The sequence below is a fragment of the Apus apus genome, chromosome Z (genome assembly GCF_020740795.1).
Source record: "Apus apus isolate bApuApu2 chromosome Z, bApuApu2.pri.cur, whole genome shotgun sequence".
NCBI lineage: Eukaryota > Metazoa > Chordata > Aves > Apodiformes > Apodidae > Apus > Apus apus.
The window spans coordinates 37,547,138-37,574,485 of NC_067312.1; the positions used below are offsets into that span (position 1 = coordinate 37,547,138).

At 39.8% G+C, this 27,348-nt stretch overlaps 1 protein-coding gene across 1 annotated transcript in view; it reads left to right on the plus strand.

Annotated features, from left to right (window-relative positions):
- Positions 1-27,348, plus strand: part of TRPM6 (transient receptor potential cation channel subfamily M member 6) — an 89,080-nt gene that overhangs the window by 33,872 nt on the left and 27,860 nt on the right. The window contains exons 12-24 of the mRNA XM_051643556.1: positions 3,073-3,207; positions 3,727-3,780; positions 6,086-6,226; positions 7,954-8,088; positions 9,106-9,386; positions 10,437-10,665; positions 11,061-11,216; positions 14,609-14,743; positions 15,747-15,875; positions 17,945-18,196; positions 19,153-19,327; positions 20,887-21,001; positions 22,846-23,045. Coding sequence (XP_051499516.1) covers positions 3,073-3,207; positions 3,727-3,780; positions 6,086-6,226; positions 7,954-8,088; positions 9,106-9,386; positions 10,437-10,665; positions 11,061-11,216; positions 14,609-14,743; positions 15,747-15,875; positions 17,945-18,196; positions 19,153-19,327; positions 20,887-21,001; positions 22,846-23,045 — 2,137 coding nt within the window. The remainder of the gene's footprint in view (positions 1-3,072; positions 3,208-3,726; positions 3,781-6,085; positions 6,227-7,953; positions 8,089-9,105; positions 9,387-10,436; positions 10,666-11,060; positions 11,217-14,608; positions 14,744-15,746; positions 15,876-17,944; positions 18,197-19,152; positions 19,328-20,886; positions 21,002-22,845; positions 23,046-27,348) is intronic.

The following is a 27,348-nucleotide window of genomic DNA, read 5'->3' on the forward strand; positions in this document are numbered from 1 at the left end:
GGGGTCATGGTTTACTGCTGGACTTGGCAGTGTGAGGTTTACAGTTGACTCAATGATCTTAAGGGTCTTTTCTGACCTGAATGATTCTATGATTTTATGTGTTTGAGAAATAACAAATAACATATTCCTAGTCCCCAGTGCTTTGACACAGAAGATTTTAGAGCCTATTGCATATTCCCCCACCTTTCCCTCCTACCTTTCCCAAGGTGATAATCTGTTCAGTTTTTCTGTATTTCTGACAATTTTTTCTGCTCTTCTGTGTACTTTTTTTAGCTCTTAGATTCACCTTTGGGACAGGCAGACCAGCACTGTACCCACATTCAAGATATGGTGTTCTTCATTAAGATATTTAGAGAATTACTAATGTTTTATACATTATTCTGTATTAATCTAAGTATAAATCCTAATAATCTGTATGCCTTTTTTACTTTCTTCCAACTTATACCCAGCTAACAGTGATGCTTTTGGATGGTATATCTACTAACATTTTTTCTGAGTTAATTTCAAGATTGACATGCAGATAGGGTTGTTTTCCAACTGCACATTATTCTTTATTTACCAATATTGAATTTCATCTTTTGTTTTGGCTGGTTAGCCCATATTGAGATTTTTCCATACCCCTTCCCAATCAGTTTTATTATGAGTGTTTTTGAATCATCGACAAGTATTGTCAAGTCAGTGTTTAAAACTGTGTTTTTTCTTGGTCTTCCACCACTACTTATAATCTTTTCCCTAGTATTTGATCAGCTGTTAAACAATTGGAGGACCTTTTGCCTTGTGACAGCTTAATTTGTTTAGAAGTCCTTCAGGGGAGGTGTCATCAAAAGCTTTTGTGGGGATACAAATGTACAGCATCAATTGGACAGCTTTATTCTTATTGTCTCTGCCAAAATTCTGATAGAGTTCTGATTTCATTCCACAAAATACCTACCTTGCTTCCTCTTACTCTACTGTATTTGCCCATATTGCTGTTATTGCTTATTCCTTATTGTAGTGTCATATTTTTCATTACAGAGTTCCAACTGTGTTGATCTGCTGTACTTTGACAGCTTGTACACTCTTTAATTTTTCTTAACTATTACCGTATTTTCTACTGTCTTCCACTGTGCTGTGAGAGGGGCTGATTTCAGCTGTACTTCAGTTCTCTGGAAACTGGTGGTGAATACCACCTGGTTCTGACATTTTCTACATCTTTATGGATGTCTTGTATAATCTTTTCTACTGACACTTCAATTTGACACAGTTCCTCAGATTTATCTACCATAAAGAACAGCTTTGATGTAGGAAGTTTTCTAAGATGTTCTGTAGTGAGCAGTGAGGCAATGAATTCATTTATCATTTCTACAATAGCCTTATCTTCTTGTGTGTTTCTTTTACACCTTGATCATCCTCTGGCCTTACAGTTTTACTGGCAGTCCCAGTACTCCTGCTCCTCTGCTTCTGCTATGTTTTAAAAAGATCTACATACCTGTTCATATCTGTTTCAGTGCAATTGTTCAGCACCATTTTGACAGAAAAACCGTTGTCAAATAATGAATATATTCTCCCCTTCAAGTAAGGTGTAGAGAGGTTGTAATAAACAAGCCTTATATCTCTTGCTGGTTCTCCAAGCAAAAAATAGAATGATTTACACTCCTGAAAGTTTTTCTTTTGACTAAGCAGGAAAAAAAATCTTAAGCAACAATATTTTCTTCATGCATTGTACAGAAGGAAAAAGAAAACAAAACAGAAGAAAAGAAATGCACAAGCACAATTTTACAGTTTGCTTTTGACTTCATTGGTTGCTTAATTAAAGGAGTGCCACTCCAACTGCCAGGGTCTGCTAGACCTGTGACAGTCAGGGTCTACATTTTGTGCATGTTTATTGTGTTTACGTGTTCAAATTTTGAATTAGATAGCCAAGCAGCAATTTTTAGGTGATTGTCCATGCAGTCTTAGTATTTTTCTATCTATTTCAGTGTTTTAAGGAAACATGCACAGTTATGCATACATTGTGGCAGTTTGTTTTTAGAACTGGTCTGAAAAATTCAGCCGATAAAAAAGATTGTAACCAGCTGTAATTATGTTTTTCCTTAATTGTCAGCTCAGTCCCAAATGGACTTTATAACAGCATGCCATTCTAGTAATTACCAGACATCTGCCTAAACCTTTTTAGACACACCACCAGCACAAGGAAGGGACTGCTCAAGGAAATGTAGTGTGAGAACAGTCACTGCAAGATGTTTCTGGGAGAAACACCAATAATTCAGAAACTGTGCATAACTTTTATTTTCATGTGTGACAATTCTGTAACATTTATCGGTCATCTTTTACTATGACTTCTGCCAAACATAAATTTGTACATGGAAAGGACTAACTTCATGTGCCAAGTTAGCCCTAACACCTGCCCCATTTTTGTGCCATCTTCCTCATTCTGCCGACCCCCCTGCATTCTCTTTGCATATGTGTTCTGTAGAAATTATTTATCTGGATTTATGTGAACCTTATGTGACCAACTCCTTTGCTATTTTGCAAGTAGAAATCCTGTTGAGCTCAGTGCAAGTGCCATGAGTAGAGTGCTTTCACTATTTGGTCACTGTTGTAGGTAGAGCCCTGCTTCATGATGTCTTTGAGAGTTTACATTAATGCAGATTCTCTCTCATATTTGAAAAGAATTCTGCTTTAAAGAACTTCAAGTTCTATAGAGAGATCTTGAAATACAGTACCTTGAAATGGCTTTTGTTGTATGTCAAACAAGAAAGGCTTCTTCAACCCTTGCCGTTATCGTACATTATCTTCTGAAGTAAATTAAAGAGTAGGGAATCTATTATTGAGTCCGGTTGTAAAGTGAGATTTGTAGAAATCTCTACAGACATCGGGTTTATGGAGACTCAGTTTTACTCCCCCTCTCTGTTGAATTATTTACACAGACACTTCTTCCAGCTATTTTTTTCTTTTGTACTATGCGCTTTAAATATATGTGAAGACAAATCATTGTGATAAAGAGATCCCTAGCTGTTCAGGAATGTTTTATTATTTCTAAAAGAAGATCATATTTTTCTAAGCTTTTTCTTCATCTCTGACCTTCTGGAGGTTGGTGCCTTGGAACAGGCAATGTTGGATGCCTTAGTGATGGACCGTGTGGATTTTGTGAAGCTGTTAATAGAGCATGGAGTGAACATGCACCATTTTCTTACCATATCTCGTTTGGAAGAACTCTACAATATAGTGAGTATTTGAAATCCTAGTAGTACAACCTTAGATAAGAATCCCTAGAAAGAGTACTGTCTTGCTTAAGAGATTTGATAACTAGGCCACATTTTTATGAAGGCTTTTTGGAAAAAAAAAAAATAAAAGAAAAAAGAAAATTAATGAGTTTTGATAATTTTGTATTATAATGTTAGATTTTTTGATTGGTTTCCCAGCTTTTTATTTCTGAGTCACTGACGTGAACCAAATTGAGTACTCACCTGAAGCTCATGAGAGATATGTTCGCATTTGAATCTGGTACATGCTTGTGCTGCTGAAAATTGTTGCTTAACCAAGCTGATACCTACTTCTTTCTAGAATATGTCAAAATTTAAGATAGAGGCAGATTGGTATTGAAAGTTTTTTGAGACGTTTGTAGGATGAGTTTGAGTGTCGGGAGTTTGAATCACAGTAGCATATTGCCCAGATCTCTTAGCTACTTTCTTTTACTTTATTGATGTATGTGACATGTTTGTTTGCTATCTTTTCACACTACAGAAACAAGGACCATCAAATCTACTTCTGCATCACCTAGTTCAAGATGTGAAACAGGTAATGGACATAGGAAAGGCTGGGGAGCAAAAATGGTAGCTTAGAACTTCATTGTCCACTGGCACACTGCAATTAAGTAATAGAGGGGAGTTAAAGGGTTAGAAGTGATGGGTTCATAACTACGCTTCTATAGCTATGAAGCAGTTTTATCTTCATGCCACTGATCCCCCTAAGTAATTAACTAGAATACTACTACTGAATCCTCCCAAGGGTCCTGTACCTTAACTTCAAGGTCAAATGGTTGTTGTGGATCAGACTCTTTCTCAAGTTACTGAAGTGAGATTATGAAGTGATTGTACAAAAGACTTAGAGAATTACTGCAGTAATTACGCTCATTGCTTTAAGGTTTTCTTTTTTTTTGCTTTGCCCCAAAGCTAAAGAAGTCTTTTCTTGTTGAGCAGTGACAAGATCCTGTTTTAATGTGCTACATTGCCTAGGAGAACAGAAGGTGGCAGTACATGACTACTGCATGGAGCACTGGCTCTGTTAGTAGTGTAGTGGTAGCCTTCTTTTTTTAGCTACACAGTTAATTTATTTCGTATTCCTGCTATCCGTTGTCCCTCACAGTACTACTTAGCCAGGAAGGGATAAGCGGTTCTTTCTGCATTTAGTCTTCACTGCAGGAGGTGCCTAGATTCAAAACTAGATTAGTTGGCTTATTCATTCCAGGATGTGGAACTCTAAGGTTAAATAAATTGTAAGTCTGACAGTCTGCAGAGTTCTGTGGTCTCAAGTAGTGGGATTTCTAGTATGATTTTCTTACTGTGGGTGACTTTCATGTTAATCCCATTCATGCTTCTATAAATAGCTGTAGTGTATTCTGGTCTTCATAGCAAGCTATTTTCTTTGTTTTCCCATACAGATAGACTTATTTGATGTCTAATTTATGGAATAGATATAGAAAATCTCTGCTTTTAATATACATTAAACTTTTCCAGGCTGAGGAATCTGTCTTTCTCACTGATACTGAAGTAGTTAGCCCCTTGATATGACAGCTCTCCCATGGTTACATCTTGGGACAATCTGAGAAAACTCACATCTATAGGGAAGCTTTTGCATCTTTCAATTGAATAGTGGAACTTAGGTAGAAAACAAGTGCGTGATTTCAAAACTTTCCATGCTGCTGGGTAAGCTAACACTTGGGACCTGCAAACAGGTCTAAACACCAAAAAGCCTTTTTCACCTGAGCTTCTGTAAGAATGCAAAAGTGCTCAGTGAATGTGCAGTTGCCATCTTATTATAGATAGTAACACAGTAGCTAGGACAGTCAGCACAGTGATGTGAACATGTATTTCAGAATAGTTTCTCCATAAGTGTGCACAACTTTGCTGCTGCTACATTTGAATCGAGATAGATTGCAGTCTGCCCTGATAGCATTAAATACGCTTTGTAATGCAGAGGAGTCAGAAATTCTTGCCTAACTCTCAATGACAAAGCTTTATCCTGTGAGGCATGCTTTTGCCCCAGAGTGCTCAGCGTGTTGGTGCCTTCTGTTCCCTTTGCCTTTCCCTCTGCCTTCTAAGTGTGCCTTAGCTAGCCATGTTGAGTCTTGCCACTAAAGTCTGTTGAAATAAACCTCAGTTTAGTGAAGAAAATTACTTTTCACAGTCTGAAAGGTATACACTGCTAGGAATACATAGCACCATTATGCATTCAGACCCTGTTCTTCTACAGATTCATTTTGTACTTTCAAGAGTTGTGGTTTAAGGTTTTACCAATAATCTTTAAAATCTGCATTGAAGATAATCTGTTCTTCAGAGAATTTGTCAGAAACCTCATGTCTTGGAAGCACAGTGGAGGTAAACTGGGAAATAGTAGTGCATTAAACACAAGTGGTGAGAGACTCAGAAGCTACAGCTAATGCATGTGCAGCTGCTGTTCTAGTTGTCGTACATCCTTGAACTTCTACAAGAGATGATCAGACTCAAGGAAGTACTCTACAAAATTCAACACATGCTTCATCCATTTCTTAATTTTTAATTGATGAACTAGTTTATTAAGCGAGTTATGCCATGATGGTTTTCTCTTGTCAGGAGAATAATTTTTTCAGTGTCTCTGTTGGTGAATAACTTGAAGAAGCATTCCTTTCACTTTTGAATGCAAGCTGGTCTAGTGAACATTGGAATGTTCACCCTATGCCATGCAGGTGCAGTGGACTGTAGACATCACACTTTTCATATGCCTAAGGAATGTGTACTCTTTCCTGACAGATGCAGGAGCTCTCAGTTGCACCTCCTCATAGTAGTAGGGGTCTGACATTGCATATAATCACATCATGAAATGCTTGTGACATCTGGTGTTTCAGAATACCCTTTCCTTGGATTACAAGATATCACTGATTGATATTGGGCTGGTGATAGAGTACCTTCTTGGTGGAGCTTATCGGAGCAGCTACACAAGGAAAAATTTCCGAATTCTCTACAATGATCTCTACAGAAAACACAAGGTAACTTCTGTGAAATGGCTACTACGGATCATAAAAAAAAAAAGCCAAAATGTGACACATGAAAATAGCTCAGGCTGTCATTGTGATTTGGCTGAAGACCATCAGTTAAATATGTGTCATGCTTGTCTGTTCTATGAAGGCAACTGTGGAAAGGTTGCAAATAAAAAAGGACAAATCCCTCACCAAGCTACTCTTGCCCCCCCCAGACCACTGGTGATTGTTAAATTAATTATTAGTTCAGTAAATTCACCTTTGTGTCTGATAGCTGGGTTGTGTTCATTGCTTGACATCCATCAACAAGGCAGTATCAACCACCATTTTGCCTATTGCAAAGAAATTGTATGTTTCTGCTCTGGCAACTTGAACTGTGCCACAGAAATACTTAATTCAACAGGCATTGAACTAGACTTAGAGCATGTCAGCACAGTGAAGAGAAACATGGATATCCCTGACCCAGGTTTTGAGCAAATGTCTTATCTTTTAGAAGCAGCTCAGTGCTAGTGGTTCATATTTCTGCCCAGGCCAATGAGCTCGGTTTGCCCTGCAGAAGTCTTTCCATGATGCAGTGGCCATCACAAGGGAAGTTGCATGCTGGATGTGCCAGGCTGCACCCATGGTACAGTGACTTTGTGCAGGCAGGGGGTTGTGCTTGGATGTGTGTGCCATTCTGCACCTTCTAAATGCTTCAGGTGTTTTACTGTATGGCATAGCATTGTGCCATATCTACATATCAATAGCGTTACCTCTACAAACAAACGAACAAACAGCCTCAGAGCAACAGTGTGCAAACATGCTAACACTTTTCATTTCCCCATTGACTTTCCAAAACTAGTACCTTGAAAACAGCCTAAACATCTCAGCTGAATATAATTCTCAACATCACAGAAGGAGCAGATTTACAGAATAAGGATTCTCCTTGGTTTTTGGACTAGAACTGGGCTTTAGTTGAAGTACTTACATATGTTAAAAACAAACATAAAAAATCTTCCTTCCCCTGTATAGATTTCATGACTAATAGAAGAACAGCAAGGTGATCAGGGAAAATGAGAAGAAATGAAAGCTGTTCCTTGGAATGAATAGGAAAACAGATACAGAGCTTCCTGTGTGTCCCTGGCTTAAAATAATTTTTAAGAAGGGATATTTCAGCAGTTGTAATACTCCTCACTGTATCCTCATGAAATATGACCTTAGCAGCAATGGGTGGAACCACACAATCCTATAACTAAAAACTGCATAGAAGAGTACTAGTGATTCAGGTAGTAACCTTCTTCCCTCTCAGTCAACACTGAACAAAATGCCCAGGGATGACACATACGCCATCCTTTGGAGGAAATGATCAGCCATAGTTAAGAGAATGTATGTCTTTTAAAGGCATGTTTTTTAATGGCACTTTTTATAGAGGTAGGCACTCAGAAGAACTTCCAGGTTGGGTGATTGCAGTTGGGGGCATGTCCTGTTGTTACTGTATTTGGTGGATGCTATTGGTGAGATCAGAATTTTTAATTTAGAGATTCAGAAAAGTATGTATTTTCTAAATTAGATGTAGCAAGGTATTTTTTCCCTGATGGTTATAAGCTCCAGTGGTAGTTAAAGTGATTGCTGACTCACTAGTCTTTGAATAACATTAGTTTCCACATGCACCATTGCAATCAGAAGTAAGTACAGGCAAACTTAATCTCTAATTTACGTTTCTCTCCTTGTGTTTTATGGTGCACCTTTGGATCTAGAGAGTACTCTCCAGTTTTTCCCAGAGCCTGTCTCATTCCCTTCATCAGAGTAATCAGACAGGTAGTAGAATGGGATCTGCTGAAAGTACCTTGCATTCTCAGTTCTTCAGAACAGCACAGCCTTACAAATACAAGGTAATATAATTGCTTATTGTAGACTTTGCTTAGAATGTATGAGGCTGCTAATAATTTTACTAAGAGATTTTATACATATGCTGGTCATGCTGTTAGTTATAATTCTACTTAGATTCCTATAGAAGCAACGTTTTACTGCTCACTGTTCACGAAATACAGATCTTGCCATTTTAATGTTGAAATCAAGCACAGACTCCTCCTAGAACTTTTGTTCACTAAAAGGTGGTATCACCAGACATCTGAACATCAAGCATGTATGAACTCTTCTTATTTGGAAGCAATAGTAGGAATTCTCTGACTTTCCAGATGTTTTCTCATGATTGCTTATTAAAGTAGCTTCAGCAAGCCTGCTAAAAAGAAACGCAGTTCTGATACCTGGAAAATGATGAGAGAATATTTTCTTTCTAAGAAAGTATGATAAAAGAGCAAAGATCACCACATACATACATCTGATAGACAAATAATAAAGTAGAATGAATATAAATGGCTTTATTGAAATCAGTCTGAGCCAAAATGAACCCTTTATAGCACTGAGACAACTTCACTTATACAAGTAAGACTTTTTCTTTGCTTTTAGTGGACAAATAGCCAGACATGAATGTATAACAAGTTTACATTACAAGTATGGCAGACAGTAAAAAACATCATTAAGTATCACGAGTCCATGGTGTATGTTTCAGTCTACTGATTGCTTTTTGTCCTGTCATGACGTAACTACAAGAAAAGACTAAAAGTAGGGTCTTGGTATCACAGATTTTGGAGACTGCCAAACACTATGGAAGACAAGACTGCAAATGGCATGGGTACAGAAAAAGGAGAGTTTTTCCTCCAGTAATGTTACTGGCTTCTAAGCATTGGTAATCTGAATATGATCCTAGCTGTGGTTAATGACTTAATAGTGTGTAACGATCAAATAGTTTGTTACTTGTAATTTAAATTTGTGTGCATTTTTATTTACATACATCTTAACCTCAACGGTTCATTGAGACTTTTTTTTTTTTTTTTTTTTTTTAATAGGAAAGATCCACTGCTTTCCACAAGTGTAAGAAGAAACCAAAAGAGGATATAAACTTTGCAGATAATTATGAGTCACCTGGGTTTATCTACCCCTATAATGACCTCCTGGTTTGGGCAGTATTAATGAAAAGACAGAGGATGGCAATGTTCTTCTGGCAGCATGGAGAAGAAGCCATGGTCAAAGCTGTTGTGGCTTGTAAACTTTACAGGGCAATGGCACATGAAGCTAAACAGAGCAACATGGTGGATGACACTTCAGAAGAACTCAAGAAATACTCAAAGTTCGTGTTCTCCTTTCACTTCATTTAATAAAGTTCTGCAGTGCTTTGAATGGTTAGGTATTTTGCTAATCCACTAAGAGTTCATAAGGTTGGTGGTACCATGGACTGTGGAGTGTAAAAGAAATACTTTCAGATGCTCATGATTCATATTATATAACGGAGCTCTGTATCAGTGTGCAGTCTGGCCAAGAGTTAAAGTAAAGCTATTAGCATGTTAACTAGTTGCATATTTGAAAATTAAAATATGGATGAGTAATGCATGGCTCACTGTCTGCTTAATGGTCAAGGTGAAGACTGAAATTTCCCTTACAGCTTCCTTCAACTTGTTAAAAAGCAGTATGACACGTGTGTTGGACCTTTCAAATCTGTAATGTGGTAATGAGCAAACTAATATCAGTGCTTAGACCCTGCTTTGTGTAAGACTTAAAGAAAAGTGTATACTGAAATAAATGAGTGTGTTAAAAATTAAGTAGACAAAGAATTTTCTTCTAGCTTGTAGTTTAATGTTAGCATTTTATGGTAGTTTTTCTTATTAATGACATATTGTATGCTTTGTGGACATAAGGCCTCATATTCAGAGTACAATAAAATGTGCTGTCTTGTTTTACATGCAGCTCCAAAGCTTAATGAAAGGAAATTGTATCTTCCTTGAGGAGTCTTCCTACGAATGTTTAAGAGCCAATATAAAAGAAGAAGCTTCTGCAGCTGCCTGCAGTGCTTGCTCACTGTGTTGCTGTCTGCTGTTGAAGGAAGTACACAGGACTTTTTAGGGTCAATTTTGATTGCTGACTGAGATTAAGAACAAAACAAATAAAAAAAGAGAAACCAGAATGACCCTAAACCTTGTGATTGGAACTAAATATTAGATTTACCCCTCAAATTATTTTTCACTAGTTATATTGATAAGGCAATGGGAAAAATGGGAGAAGACATACTGAGATTGTTAGCAGAGCTTTAGTTAACGGAGTTTTCAAACCAACCTCTCTGCAACACTGGTTCTGAGTTTTGACTTGTTGCTGTTATATTAACTCTTAATTCATTTGGCTCTAGGGAATTTGGGCAGCTTGCCTTAGATGTGCTGGAAAAAGCATTCAAACAAAATGAGCAGATGGCCATGAAATTACTGACCTATGAACTGAAAAACTGGAGCAACTCAACTTGCTTAAAACTAGCAGTGTCTGTGGGGCTGCGGCCTTTCGTGTCCCATACTTGCACACAGATGCTGCTGACCGATATGTGGATGGGACGTCTGAAGATGCGGAAGAACTCCTGGTTTAAGGTAATGTCACTCCAGCTTTTCTGAGCATTGAGGTGCTGTGTAGATGCTTTATACATGTATTTGTGGTTATGAATATGTCTAGTGCAGCTTCAACCAGTGTGCTTAAGCGTAAATTGAAATGTGCACATCTGGGGGAGAAAAGAAAGGCAGAGACGGAAGGCAGTACTTGCCTCCAGTTTACTTTTTTGCAAAAGCAGCTGTAGGATGACATTAGGAGAATGCATTCTGTGAAGTTTTTTAGGGGTGTGATATAGAGATTCCTTGCACAAGTGGCTCACTCCCAGGACAGTGAAGTTGCATAGGGTTTGTGCAGGCACCATCCATGGCTTAGTATGGCCTCAGGTCTATGCTGTCACTGCTGAATTATTTTCCTGAATCTTGTGTCTCTTTTTCAGGTCATAATGAGTATTCTCCTGCCTCCCACCATCTTGATGCTGGAGTTTAAAAGCAAGGCAGAAATGTCTCATGTGCCTCAGTCTCAAGACTTCCACCAGTTCACCTGGTATCATGGGGATCAGAGTACAACCAGCACTAAAGATGCCTTGTCTCTGGTTAGTCTGACGTGATCAGTCATTTGCGTGTCATGATTGCCTGTTTACCACAGTAGAAGCCTGAGGAGTTAGGAGGAAATGATCAGCTGGAACTGTTGGGGCTCAATTCTCAAGAAATGAGGGTTTGATCCCTGGTTTTATCCCTGACCTTGGCCAAGTCACTTCATCTGTGCTAGGTGTCACTTCTGTACTAGTTATAACTAGAAAATCCTTCCTAACCTCACAGAAGGACAATGAGATTTTAATTATTTTCAGTTACACAGGCATAAAATCTATTCAAGCTGCACATAAATACATATGTAATCTTGTATAACAAATAACCTAAGAATCATTTCATATTGTACACAAAATCACATCCATAAAACTCAATTCAGGTTGCCCAGCTGAGCTATCCAAAGCAGGGAGACAGCAGAGCTGATGCAGTCCAGGTCCCTTCCTCTGAAACTCCCTCCTTCCTCCCACTCTGCCGGGCCAGCAACCTCTTACCTGCATCTCAGCCACAGCCTCTCCCTCTCTCCATGGCCATCCTTCACTCTTAGTCTCTCCTTATGATGTTTTTTCCTGAATTAGATCGTAGCCCTTCTAGAGCTCTAGCTTTAACCCTCTTTGTTGAAAAACCAGGTATCTCTACTTCTGCATTGCTTGAGCCTAGCAGAGATGCCATTGAAAACACAAGAGAAGCACTGTGCTTTTGATGTAGTCACCTGAGCTGAGTCCTGAAACACTGAAGGGAACTGTGGTTGCACGAAGTTGTAGAATCATTGAATCACAGAATGATCTGAAAGGAACCTTAAAGATCATCTAGTTCTACCCCCGCTGCCGTGGGCAGGGACACCTCCCACTAGATCAGGTTGTTCAAAGCCCCATCCAACCTGGCCTTGAACACTTCAGGGATGGGGCTTCCACAATTTCCCTGGGCAACCTGTTGCAGCGTCTCACCACCTTTACCATCCAGAGTTTCTTCCTAATGTCTAACCTAAATCTACCGGTTTTCAGCTTAAAGCTTTTACCTTGCATCCTGTAAGTAGTACCATGCCCTCGTAAGTAGTCCCTCCACAGCTTTCCTGTAGGCCCTCTTCAGGCACTGAAAGGCAGTAATGAGATCTTCCCAGGGCCTTTCTGCTCCAGGCTGAACAACCCCAACTCTCTCAGCCTCTCTTCATAGGAGAGGTGCTCCAGCCCTCTGATCATCTTCATGGCCCTCCTCTGGACTTGCCAACAGGTCCAAGTCCTTCTTGTGCTGGGATCTCCAGGACTGGACACAGTACTCCAGGTGGGGTCTTGTGATTGTGGAGCAGAGGGGGAGACTCACCTCCCTTGACCTGCTGACCACACTTCTTTTTGATGCAGCCCAGGACATGGTTGGCTTTCTGGGCAGCAAACACACATTGCTGGCTCTTGTTGAGCCTTTTGTCAACCAACACCCCCAAGTCTTTCTCCTCAGGATGGCTCTCAATCCATAGGTCCCACTTAGGCTTGTTGGTGGAATTTCACCAGAATAGGTGAAGGCTTTGCCTTTTAAGATCTGAATACCCCCAGACTTCTTCTAAGCAAAATTGCCTGTCCTTTCTTTTTCTCATTCTGCACAAAGCATTCCTTGAACTGAGAATTTCCAAAAGTTTTCAGTCTGACATGGATGGCAGACACAGACAATTTCCATCCAAAAGGGTAAATGTTGCTGAGGTCCTAACCAGTGACAACAAGATTGTTAAGTGAGAAGCGTCACGTAATTTTTTTTGCTCTGCTCTGTTTGTCTAACAGCAGATAAGCATTTTGGATTGCTTGAGACCTTATCAGTTAACTTTTAATTTGTGAAAAAAAAATAAAACAGAGTGAATTGTTGTGGACCTTTGCAGCAGCGTGGTAGGCCTGTCAGTGTCACACTTGTGTTTTCTCTTTCTGATGCAGAAAAATCTTCCAAGTCATTATCTCCTGCAGTGCCTGTCTAATATAGTCAGTTAAAAAATGTTTTTTTTTGTGGGATGGGTAACAGGTATGATCCTGAGAACAGGCCAATTGTAATTATATGCAGCCCTGCAATGTGGCAGAAGGGAACACAGCAATGTGTGTAATCAGTGTTTTGACCTGCCTCACACAGGGCTGCTTTCTTCCAGTATTAGCAATAAGCTTACCTTCTGATTTTATCTAATGTAGAGTGTTGCTTAAACCAGTAGACTGAGATACTTGAATACTCTTGATATGAAATATTACAGAAAAATGTACAGAAAATTTCAACAATGTAAATGTGTTATGTGTGTGAACATCTTGCACACACAGACATACATTCCAGTGACCTGCTGTAGCTGGAATTCTCTCCTTCACCTTGGAGGATCTGATGCTAACACACTGGAATGATTCTGTGTATCAGCTTCTCTGGTTTAGCACTTTTCTGAGTCTAATGGGACAAAAACAAATCAGTTTTCCCCTGAAAACCCTAGGAAATACTGTGTAGTATGGATAAATACATAAAAAGTGCAGCTGTCTTGTAGCAATGCGTTTTAGCATTGGTATTACCCAAGACAATTGGCTAGCATTGAAGCAAAATGGAACAAGGTAGTTTGGTTCCCTCAGCCTTGCCCAACTATTACCTATTATAGTTCACCCAAGCCTCTCTCTTCTTCATCTCTGAAAACTCTTTTCAACACCATCTGGTTTTATTGGTTGCCCACTGCTGTGTGTCTGCAGCTCTTATGCCTCAGCAGCCATGAGATATTTGTACATTCGCAGAAGTACTCCAACAAGTGTCAGACTCTGCATGCAAAATCAATTGTGTTTTCTTTTCTGGGTTTTTTGTTGCTTTTGTTTTACTGAAAATAATCAAGAAGTTACTTGTATTTTTTTGTAGGTGAATCTTTGTTAGGGAGTACTTATTTTATCGTTGTCTTCTAATCAGGTGTGCAGTACATCAAGATTAGCAATTAGATCCTGTATTCAGAATTTCTCTGTCTTGACATTTTCTGTATACATGAGAGGAGATGTGATAGTCATTCCCTAATTGCAGAATATGCCACAGCTGTTAGTGTAGTTCTGCATAACACAGTTATGTCACATTGGGAGTTGTTATTTATTGCTCTTTCACAGATGGGAAAAGTGAAACACAGAGTGATTAAGTGACTTCACTTAAAAACTTGAAGAAATACGTGACAGAAACAGGAGTGGATTCAGGTCTGCTAATGCCCAGTCCACTGCCTGTAGTCATACGGGCAAACTCTAAATGAATATTTATAGTGGAAAAGTGCACATTTTATTGCAAATGAAATGTTTATATCCAGAGAAAATGAAGTTACCGTAATGGTTTGTATATTCATAACAAAGCTTAAGCATCTGTGCCTGTCTTCCCCCTAACATGACAAAACCTTATCTTATTTTTAAAATACTGTTTCCTTTTAAAGAAGGATTATGATGTGGAGAAGGTTGCTCAGAAGTTCGATGAAAGCCAAGTAGATGGTGGACGAGGAAACCTGCCTGGCACTAGAAAAATCTATGAGTTCTACAACGCACCAATTGTCAAGTTCTGGTTTCACACGGTTGGTCATCACGCTAGAACTCAGACTGCCAAAACGTTCCTTTGATCCCTCAAATACCCCTTGATGATGCTTTTACTTTGCCTAGCATGGATTTGCAGCCACATAGGGGTGGGGGTGGATGTGAAGACATTTAAATATTTCTCTCACAATTAAGTGAAATTTTTTTTCTGCTAAAATCTGTATTAAAAAACAAACCAAAACAAAAAAACAACCAAAGAGAAAGTATAAGAAACTAAATAAAACAGGAGCACAGCTTTTCACAGTGGTTAATTGCACATGCAGAGACAGATTTGAAGCTGACCTTAAATACCTCACAGATATTTGTGTCCCTTTCTTTAGGAACTGTTTCTGAAGGAGTGAATTTTCATCTCTAGGACATATATTTATTGTAGAGAAATATGCATTTATTGAGTCAATTTTAGAAACCAACCTAGTTTCAGTAGAGCTTCGGATGTTTAAGATCAGGCTGTTGGGTCAGACCACCATCTTTGTAAACTGATACTCCTTTAACAGGCTATTATTAACTGCTTTATAGGTTGCTAATATATTATCTCAGGTACCTTTATAGCATGTTCTGGTACCTTTAATATATGTACTTTCCACCTGATGCTGTTCTTCTTTTGTTTTGGAGGGCACTGATTACCCAGCAGGGATTCAGATAGCTTTGAGAATACTGACTTGCTCCTGCAGAAGGTTAGGATAAAAGCACAGCACTGCCTTTACATTCAAGGAATTGTGTGAAGATAAAATAATCTGTCTTATATATGAATTTGGGATCTAGGTGCACATGTGGTGCTATAGTACATCTTCTGCTCCCACTTTTTCAGCACAAAAGCACTAATTTATAAATTATGTCTAAGGTTATTGTCATTAAAGAATATTTTGTAGAACTGGAGGAAAGCTTTTGGGCTCAAATAATAGACAGTGCCCCCTTGACTGACTACCTATAGTCTATGTTTGCAGATTTTTAGTGCATGTGGATTATATACTGCATGTTTTTTAGATGGCGTACATGGCTTTTCTCATGCTCTTCACTTACACTGTGTTGGTGAAAATGGAACCAAGACCAAGTGTACAAGAGTGGCTCGTTATCATTTATATTTTCAGCACTGCAATTGAAAAAGTCAGGGAGGTAAGCTTTTCCATTCACACTTCTAATCTATAGATGATATATTATAAACCAGAGAATACCATAAACTGAAGAATGCCAAATCCTGCATTATTTTTGTAGATAATTTAGCAGAGGAAAGAATTATGCAGGACATTTATTTCTGAGAAGTCTTTCTATTTAAAAACTGGTACTTGGGCTTTTAAAGCTTGTCCTTTAATCTCAATTTTCTGTGTAAAGCCAGTGGTAATGCGCAGGTCACTTGAGAGTGATTGTGCTGAACTGAAATTTGGAGCCTCGATGCAGGCACTCGCTTCTTAAGTTTTTGGAGTTGACCATTAGATTTCCTATAACGAATATGGAATTTATATTTAGATATTTACTTGGAGTCTGGACATTGTTATAAATTCATAGGTGTTTTGTGTGGAATAATCCATGGCTCTCCATCAAGTCTAACTGGAAATGAACCACTATTAACTTTTATTACTGGATTCATTGAGCATGGATAAATGATAATCCAATCAAAATTAATTACAAGTATTTGTAGTTATTTAGATCCGAGCTTCTGAACACAACCTGCACTTCATACCTGAGGTTGGGGACAAATGCAGCAATGAGTTTCTGAAATTATTGTATCCAGTCAGACATATCTTCACTGTAGAATTGGCACATAGTGAACAATACTAATGTGAATTTTATATGATACTTAAAATGTGGTGCTTCTGGAGGAATAACATTGAAAAAAAAAAAGTATTGGCAGTTCTGGGTGAAGGATGCTGTTACAACAGATTGCTCAGAAGACTGCAACATCAGTACAAGAGAGGTGAATGTTTTCAACGGGCAGCAAAAATGCTGGAAATATGTTAAAGCCTGGATAAACATAAAAGTCCTGTGATCGCATGAGATAAAATTGAAAAACATTTACACAAGGATTATCAAATTGAGAAAAAAATTAATATGAAATGGCAAGCACTTTGGAAATCAATGATGTGCTGTTGTATGCTGTTGATGGTGGCACAGTGGAAACATCAGCTCTTCTTTCTAGCACTAACATTCAATGGAGACTTTGAAATTCATGTTGTCTACTCGATTTTCTTTGTCCGTGCACTAGTTCTGACAAAGACTTTGTAGGACACTGTGTCTTAACACGTGCAGCTAATTAACTCCTGAGGACCTTGTGAAATATAACTGCAAACCTCTGTTACTCTAGATTGTATCAACTAATTGTTAAAGCCTTAGGCCCTGAGACTGCAACTAGTTCCTCATGTGAGTGTGTCCAGCTGAACTGAGTAGGATCACTTTGTTTACATTAATGTGTTCATATGCATAAATCCTTGCAGGATCAGGGTGTAACATTTCAAAGTATCTCCTTTCCTTGGTACTTATCAGTGTGATCTCACATAACACTGCATAATTGGCCTCACTCTGAAATGTGCAGAGGTTTTATTTATGGTCTCCCAAAGATTCCACTTCACACATTTGCTCAGTGAAGCTTAAAATCCCTTTGGGGCACCTCGCAGTTCAAGGAGTGAACATTTCATTGTTTACCTTGCTAGTTGCCAGCACTCCTTTTTTTAGCATGTCCTTGGTGGAATACAAGGATCTTTATAGAGATATTTTCAGTCTGAAATAAGAGGCATTAGTTATTTTCCCATCAGCAAGGTTAGGTTGGTACTTTCCATGACTTAGGGACTTTTGCAAGGGCTGTTGCAGGTCATGACCATTTCTCTAGAAAATGCTTGTTAATTTGTAATGATGCATGTGCATAACAGTTCTATACTGGCTGCTATTTCTGCTGAGGAATGTGCTTTTTAGAGAATTGATTCAAGCTCAGAATCTGATTTTCCTTAGGAAAAGCTGTCCTACTTGGTATGGCATACTTAAACAATACGGCACTATTAAGTACAAACCTCAATTAGTGATGAATCACAATATGCAGTTTTATAAAAAAGGAAGCAATTTACACATTCCCAAATATCATGGAACAATTCAGACATGAAAGATAAAATAATGTGTCCTTGATTTTAATGGAGCTTTTGTTTGTTTGGGGTTTGTTTGTTTGTTTGTTTGTTTTCCCCCCACATTCTACTCAGGTATTTATCTCAGAACCTGGAAAATTCCGCCAAAAAGTGAAGGTGTGGATTTATGAATACTGGAATTTTACTGATACTATAGCTATCATCCTGTTTATGATTGGGTTTGGCTTGCGCTGGTCTGGACCCCCTGTTCAAACTGCAGGGAGGCTACTTTACTGCCTGGATATAATATTTTGGTATGCTCGGCTCCTTGATCTTTTTGCTGTGAATCAGCATGCTGGTCCATACCTGACAATGATTGGAAAAATGGTAAGTATTATGCTTTGGAGCAACGTTTTTGTAATTAAGTCATCAGTTGAGGATCAGTTGAGGAACATGTCAGAAGTGACAGAAAAATATTATGGTCAAAGGAGAGTTCACCTAATAATTCACAGTGAGTGTACTACCCAGAAATACCATGTATTTTTCTGTTTGCAAATTGACCATAATCAGATTTCAACTCTCTCTAATTTATTAATTATTTGAATTTATTCACAAAAATAATTTTTTGCTTCACTCCTTAGAGAAAGGTTGCATTTGGGTAGAGTTTCTGATGCAGCTTGATAACAGAAGAAAGAATCACTGTCTCTGGCAGATGGGATTGCTACTATAAATAATTCCCATAGCTCTTGGAAACTGTCTCATTATTATTTTACATTTTGATTCAAATAATTATATGCCATTTTAGTAGGCAAAATTTCTCTGAGATCAAAGTTATTTTTTTTTTCTTCTGGAGTAAGAGCTGCTGCTGAACTGCTGCCTAGTCTTGAGGGACAGCTGCAGATTCCTACTGTAATTTCCCTCAGTTATTTGGAACTATCTTATTAATAATTCTACATTATTTCTTGCATAGTAATTCTCATTCAGCATTAGAAGGCAAAATAATTTTCCCTGTTATTCCTTGCTTTCAGTTTGGAAGAAATACGACTGAGGAAATGCACCATAATAAAGTCTCCACAGTTTTAAATTCTTGCTAAAGATTTTAAGAAGGACTTGAGAGGCAAGCAGAACTTGTGGCCTTTTTGATCTCAGATGACTTTAACCTCTTTAAAGTACTTAAGTAGTCCAGGTCATAGAAGTCTTTGTTTCCTCCAGCATATTAGATTATTAGTCCATCATTTGTATTCTAATTAGTAGAAGCAGTGATTGATGCTCTTCCCTACAATGTAGGCCTCCTTTACATGTAATTAATACAGCTAATTCCTTCATACAAACATGTCTTCCAGACAGCAAACATGTTCTATATTGTGGTCATGATGGCCATAGTCTTGTTGAGTTTTGGAGTGTCACGAAAGGCAATCCTTTCACCAGAGGAACCTCCTTCTTGGACTCTGGCACGAGATATTGTATTTCAGCCCTACTGGATGATGTTTGGAGAGGTGTATGCTGGAGAAATAGATGGTAGGTAATTTTTCACAGTACAGCTTAACAGCTTAAAGGTAATACGTGCAGAAACATGTCTACTTTGGGCTGCTAGAGTTTTGGCCACATGTTGAGTATATTCTTTCTCAAACAATTATGCTTCCACTGTATATATGTCCTTAATAAGTAATACTGAATGAATAAAGCTGAGAATGTTTATTTGCTAAAAGTTAAGATTAAGCTTTAAAACCTTCAAATTTAGCTTTTCAAATGGAATATATTGCAAAGCTCAGAGGAATGAACACAAGAAATAATACAAAGGTAGTTCCTGGTTACAGCATCTGGCAGTGAAATTAATTTCAAATCAGGTGACTCCAAAGCTGCTGATTTCTTGGAGAAAAGACTACAAAGTTGCTTTAAAGGAAGAAAGAATGAAGAGAAAACTAAAAAGGAAAAAGAAGAAAGAAAAAGTAATTTTCAACATAGTAAGAGTTACCTGGCACCATTCTTAAACAGATAAACCAGTTGAACATAGAAAAAAATGGAACTGATAAATACAAATAGGAAAAATGTTTTTTATTTTGATTATGGCTTTGACCTTGTCTCAGTAAGAGAGAATGAGGCACTCCAGGACATACTTCAGCATTACAGATGGAAGGCACTCTTATGCTGCTAAGTGATGGGTACAAGTAAAACAGTCCTTAAAACAGAGAAGTAGGTATGCAATTAAATACAGATGTTTAAGATACAAACTTCAGCATAGATGTTGCATCCATTATTATTACTCAAACAGTCACATGATGGCTATGTATTTTGGTTATATAAGTCAAAATGACTTTAATGAAAGCACACTGTTATGTTTCACAGTTGAATCCATTTAGTCACCTATTAGTGCGAAACATTTAGAAATTTGTCACTTCCCAAATAAGGCTAATATCTGTCCATTGGCTCTTTATGCTTTGGAATATGTCCTGAATTTAGGGCTGCTGCCTTATAAATGTGTTTTTAAATTTCCTAAAGGGTGTAGAACTTGATTTAACATTATAAAGACTGAAACATATTTATCTGAAAATTTGAAAACATTAAGGGGGAACCCTTAATTCCTGTGATTTTCAGCTTCATCTCACAAATTCTTGTATATTGTTTTGCACATGAGTTAATGAAGCTCCAAAGAAATACCACTCTGGTACTTATAAATCAGCCCTCGTGCTGTATCCTTTCCACAGTGAAGTCAATGAAAGCTTTGATTTAATGATCAAAGATTTGGGTTTCAGTGCACTCGAGTGTGTGCCATCATTTCAGCTGTATCTCTTTTTCCCTTAACAAAAAATCAGGGTGACTTGTATAAGAACTGAGACACATGAAATGGCATCTACAGCTTCTGAATTGCAATGGAAACTGTGGGGCAGTAGTATCACGAAAAGGTCTCAGATTTCCTCTATGAGGAGGTAGACTTTGCAGTTGGAAATTTTGTAATGTATCTCTGTGAAAATAATGAAGACTATTCTGTCTCTTGCTCAGGCAAATGAGCATATGCCATTGCTCTGCTGTGCTCTGATTTCTGTGCTAACTGTGCTCTGTATGTCCTTAACTTTCAGTCTGTGAAAACAATGAAGACTGTCCTCCTGGCTCCTTCCTCACGCCGTTCCTCCAAGCTGTCTACCTCTTTGTGCAGTACATCATCATGGTCAATTTGCTTATTGCTTTCTTTAAGTAGGTACCATGGTATATTGCTGCAAAAGCAACTAATAGATGTTACAGAATCACAGAATCTTAGGGGTTGGAAGGGACTTCAAAAGATCATCTAGTCCAACCCCCCTGCCAGAGCAGGGTTACCTAGAGCACATCACACTGGAACTTGTCCAGGCGGGTTTTGAGTGTCTCCAGCAAAGGAGACTCCACAACCTCCCTGGGCTGCCTGTGCCAGTGCTCTGTCACTCTCACAGTAAAGAAGGTTTTTTCTGATGCTTACATGGAACCTCCTATATTCCAGTGTGCATCCATTGCCCCTTGTCCTGTCACTGGACATCACTGAGAAGAGCAATTGTTCTGCCAATGCTTCCACAAAAACCTTTAAACAAAAATACCCCAGCAGTGGAATATTGGTGGTTATATCCGCACCTTCCTTGGGAGTCAGGTGGATAAAAAAGAACAGTGAAAGCAAGAGAGTCAGAGGAAGTGGATGCTGAGCAGACACCTAAACTGTTTTGCCATTTAAATGGACTCTGACTCTGTGAAAGTGGACAACTCCATTTGGCAAACAAGTAACATTAATTCAGCTTAGAAGATTTGCCCTTTGGGCCTAAAAGCTGCACTTGTTTTACCAAGATTCCTGTTGTTTGATGCAATTTGATGCATTCTAGACTGAAATCTTACTGTAGTGTTTTTAACTATCTGCTTTCTAATGTCTGCTGCCAGAGTGGAAAGAGTCTTTATAATAATTCCATATTAATTCATAGTAATTCTGTAGTAATTAATGTGTCTTCATGATAATTCTAACCTTTCAAGTTTTAACAGGGAAAGTCTTGTAGTGGATCAAGTTCTTTGAAGTATTGGTAAAGAGCAGTTTAGCTCAAGTAGTTAATTATTTTCTCGTAGAGTTCTATTATTTCTGGGGAAGAAGAAGCCAGCTAATAGGTTAAAAAAGTTTCAAATTAAAAAATGTAGTGATTAATATTCAAGAAAACTCAATGTTCAAAACTTATTCTATTCCCACTTCCAATTAGAAATCCCTTTCCTGAAATTGTAGCAAGGCAACTTCCCCCCCCCCCCCCCGCCCCTTAATGCACAGCCGTGAAATTGTAATTCTTTCTAGATTTAAATATTTAGCAATGATCCTATATTAAAACTGCCTAGTGATTTGATTATTCCAGAAGGGGGACCAAAAATGAGTTTGAGCAATACATTTAATTATGCTCCCGGAAGCAAAGCTGATGTTTTTGTGATTATATGTTCAGTGTGTAGAATGATGATGTAACTGAAATTATAGTGCCTGAAAACCTGAAGTTGCTTTCCTGTGTTTGGGTCTGTGATAGTAGATATGGAAAATCAGTGCAACAACAGTGATGTTTAACATCATCGCAGCTCTGAAGAGTGCTCTGCAGAAGATCCGCTACCTTTTGCAGCAAATATTTTGCATAGGGGGAGCGCACTGAAGAGCAGTAGAACTGTTTTGTTAACAGTTTTCCCTCAGCCTGACTCCTACATCTCATCCAGTCCGAAAAGGCAGACAATGTTGAATTCTCAGTCTATATGTTAAAGTTTAAATAATCTGGCTGAGATTTCAAAGACACTTCAGGGAAAATTTTTGCCCGGTTGCCCATGTGAGTGGGAATTGGATCCCCAAATCCATTAGGCAGCTTTGAAGATCTCATTCTCAGTGCACTAGCTGCAGGCCCATGCTGCTGCTTTGTTAAATGGAAGTTACTAAGCTGATTTACCTCACTTGAGGAATGGGACTTCTCTTCATTGTCAAATTAGATCTGTAGACAAGCTGCATTTGGAATATTCCTCGCAGGAGTGTCTTACTCTCCTTCTCCCTCTCTTTCTCTTCTCAGTAATGTTTATTATGATTTGAAATCCATATCAAACAAGCTCTGGAAGTACAACCGGTACCGCTACATTATGACCTACCATGAGAAGCCATGGCTGCCTCCACCTTTCATCCTCTTTAGCCACATTGGACTTCTGATAAACCGCGTCTTCCACCATCGGCCTCCAAATGAGCTGGATCAAGAGGAAGGCGATGTTGGACTAAGTAAGCAGAGCTAAGCTGGGGACCAAAAAAAAAAGCTGATGAGCAATGTTTTACTAGCCTCCCATCATTTTGTAGCTCAGTCCCTCCAAAAAAAAAGAAAAAGGAAAAAGAAAAAAAAAAAGGAAAAAAGAAAAGAAGTGTCTGAGGGAATGCTTTGCTTTGTATTTGGCCTTTGCTTTGCTACATACTGTACACCAATCAAGATACATCACAACTCTGAGCTGAAATAAAGGGACTACAGCTTTTTATTTAGGATAGAGTAGCCTTATTTTGAAAGAAAGTAAACAATACTGAAGGTATGAATTTCTGTACATTTGTCCTGAAAAGATCAACACTTCCTTTTTAATTTCCTAGAGAAATTATCTGCAGAGCCCAAGGACAGAGGAGATCCAGTGATGTCAGATGCAAAGAGGGGGAACACAGGGACCAGGAGGCACAGGGGCCTCCCACCTTCTCACTGCATCCTTTCCTTTGTGCATTGGCTCATCACTGCACCTTAATCCCATCCCCTATACAGCCTGGACCCATCCATCCCAGGATCCTTCTGAATTGCCTCTTCAAGGCGTTGTTAGTTCCCCGTCTTACTGTTGGCAGCTCTTGCAGCTCTGCCACGAGTAGCCCTAGCTGTTGAGGTGAGGGGATCACAAGGTATTGGAATGGGAATTAATACTTAATTGTGGGGCTTAGTAGTTGATGAGGTGAGGCAGAGGAATTGGGAGTAGGAGGCTGGTGGCTGTAACCTTACCTAAAAAAACATTTTGGAATATTGGCCCACAGTATTCTACAGCCTCATCCTTTTTGATGCAATGTACATTCTCGATGCTTAATAACAGAGATTGGCAGACACTGCCTAGGTTGTGCTTCACCTAGGATTTTCTCTGCTGAACATAAATCCCTGAAGATATCTGGCACACCCACAGGTGGTTAAAGTGTTTAAAAATGGACTTAACTAATCAATGCTGAGCTGCTTTACTGCTGCTTCCAGGCTCAGCTCCTCCATCATGACTGGATAAATAAACCTGCCTTTGAAGTACAATGGCTGATTTTGTATGCATGCATAGTATTAATTACTGGTGTAGCATGGAGGATATTTTACTTGTAAGGTGCATTGGGCACAAGGAAAACTGAAACACTGCTTAGCACATCTAAAAATCCTTGAATAGAAGAGGTCTCATGCGTTGCCTACACTTCTCTCAGAAAGAGACCTTTTTCCTGTTTATATACCTTTGAGTGCCTTTTCTATATACCTATGCATTGCTTGATAACATTCTTGTATGTAAATTTTGGTGTGGTTATAATGAACTGGTTTTAGCAATGAGGATTCAGTGCCACCCTGTGGAAAATAAATGAAAATAACAAGATACAGAGACTAAAATCTTCGAGGCAAGAGCACGGGTGGGTTATGGGGGAAAAGAGCCTAGAAGGTGATCATGTCTCCTTTGAGGTGAGAGGGGCGCCACAGAAAGCTGTAGGGGGCATCCCTGCTTAGCTGTGTGTTGCAGTCAAGTACTACATGCTTGTAGCAAATACTGCCATGTCACTTGACACAGATACACAGTTCCCCCGCCTAGCAAATCAGAGAAGCACAGAATTTTTTGAGTTGGAAGGAACCTTAAAGATCATCGAGTTTCAACTCCCCTGCATGGGCAGGGACACCTTCCACTAGAACAGGCTGCTCAGAGCCCCATCCAACCTGCCCTTGAACACCTCCAGGGATGGAGCCCCCACAGCATCCCTGGGCAGCCTGTTCCAGTGTCTCACCACCCTTACACTGAAGAATTTATGCCTAATCTCTAGCCTAAATCTTTCTTCTTTCCGCTTAAAACCATTACCCCTTGTCCTCCCACTGCAAGCCCCTGTAAAAAGTCCCTCCTCAGCTTTCCTGTAGGCCCCCTTCAGGTACTGGAAGGCCACTGTGAGGTCCCCCTGCAGCCTTCTCTTTTTCAGACTGAACAACCCCAACTCCCTCAGCCTGTCCTCATAAGAGAGGAGCTCCAGCCCTCGGATCATTTTTGTGGCCCTTGTCTGGACACGTTCCAACAGGTCCACATCTTTCTTGTGCTGGGGGCACCAGAGCTGGATGCAGTATTCTAGGTGAGGTCTCACCAGGGCAGAGTATAGGGGCAGAATCACCTCTCTTAATCTGCTGGCCACACTTCTTTTGATACAGCCCAGGATGGAGCTGGCCTTCTGGGCTGCAACTGCACATTGATGGCTCATGTCCAGCTTTTGATCCACTAGTACCCCCAGGTCCTTTTCCAGAGGGCTGCGCTCAAGTGTGACCTCCCCCAGCCTGTATTCATATCTCGGGTTACCTCTGCCCAGGTGCAGGACCCTGCACTTGGCCTCCTTGAACCTCATGAGGTTCACCTGGGCCCACTTCTCTAGCTTACCCAGGTCCCTCTGGATGGCATCCTGTCCCTCTGGTGTATTGGCTACACCACACAGGTTGGTGGGCGTAACATGTCCTTTCTTCTAATCACCAGGGATTTCACCTGACTGCCATGACTTTTCAAATATCATGGACAGTGGTTTGGCAATTATATCGGCCATTTCCTTCAGGACTCTGGGATGCATCTCTTCAGGTCCCATGGACTTGTATGTCTTCAGGTTCCTCAGATGATCATGAGCCTTATCTTCACTTGCAGTGGGGGGGGAATTGTCTCTCTAGTCTGCATCTTGTGGGCCATAAACATGAGAGTTGTGAGGAGAGGGGTTGCCAGTGAAGACTGAGGCAAAAAAGTTGTTGAGAACCTCAGCCTTCTCCTCATCTGTTGTTACCATTTCACCATTGTGGCTCACCAGGGGGTTAGCACTTTCTTTAACCTTCCTTTTCCTGGTTTACGTACCTGTAGAAGCCCTTCTTGTTTTCCTCAACATCTCTTGCCAAGTTCAGTTCTAGCTGTGCCTTGGCCTTCCTGACCTCATCCCTGCATAACTGGGCAGCGTCCCTATACTCTACCCAGGATACCTGTCACCTCTTCCACTGCCTGTGTAGGTCCACCTTGCCTTTTAGTTTCACCAGCAGGTCCCAACTCAGCCATGCTGGTCTCTTGCCTTCCTTTCCCAATTTCCCATACCAGGAGTTTGAGACCTCTTGCGCCCTATGGAAAGCATGTTTAAAGATCTGCCAGCTCTCTTTTTCTCCCTTGTCCCAGAGGGCCATTTCCCATGGAGTCCTATCTGCTAACTCCTTGAAAAGCTGTAAGTTTGCTTTCCCAAAATTCAGAGACCTGACTAAGCTTTTCATCTGCCTCTTACCCCTTAGGACAGTGAACTGCACTAGTGCACGGTCACGGCAGCCCAGGCTGCCTTCAGCTTTGATATCCCTAAGGAGTTCACTTACATTTGTGACAATCAGGTCCAACAACATATCTCCCTGGGTAGAACTGTCAATTTCCTGACTAAAGAAGTTGTGGTCAAGGTATTCCAGGAGTCTCCTGGATTGCCTACAACTTGCCATGCTACTTTCCCAACAGATGTCGGGATGGTTAAAATCCCCCAGCAGGATGAGAGCCCACGATCGCGATGTTTCTTCAAGCTGGTGTAAGAAGGCTTCATTGATAGGCTCCACTTGATCAGGCAGCCTGTAATATACTCCAACTACTAGGCTCCTTTTGGTGTTTTTATCCCTAATTGCCACCCATAAACTTTCAACTTGTTCATGGCTATTTTTAGGGACAACTCTTCACACTCTATCCAATTCTTTACATAGAGGGCAACACCTCCACCCCTTCTTCCTCTCCTGTCCCTTCTGAACAGCTTATAGCCTTCAATACCCACACTCCAATCACAGGATTCATCCCACCAACTTTCTGTAATTGCCACTATATCATAACTTCCCTGTAGCACAATAGCTTCCAGCTCCTCCTGTTTGTTGCCCATGCTGCATGCATTGGTGTAGAGGCGGTTCAGCTGGGCTGCTGGCTGTGTCACCTTCTTAGAGGGACACCCTTTTATACCCTTGACGTGTTTCTGTCTCCTGCATCCTTTATGACTTCCAGACCTTGAACCCCCATCGTGCAAACCCCAGATATGTTTGCAGCAGTCTTTGTTCTCCCTTCCCCCTTCAAACCTAGTTTAAAGCCCTGTCAATGTGGGCTGCTAACTTCGGGGAGAATATCCTCTTCCTGTGCTGAGATAGGTGCACCCCCTCTCTTGCCAGCAGGCTCGGTGATACATATGCTGATCCCTGGTTAAAGAATTCAAATTCTGTCAGTGGCACCTGCCCTGGAGCCAGATGTGAGATTTTCCAGTTTCTTCCATCATAATACCCTGCTCCTGGCAGTATGGAAGAAAAGAT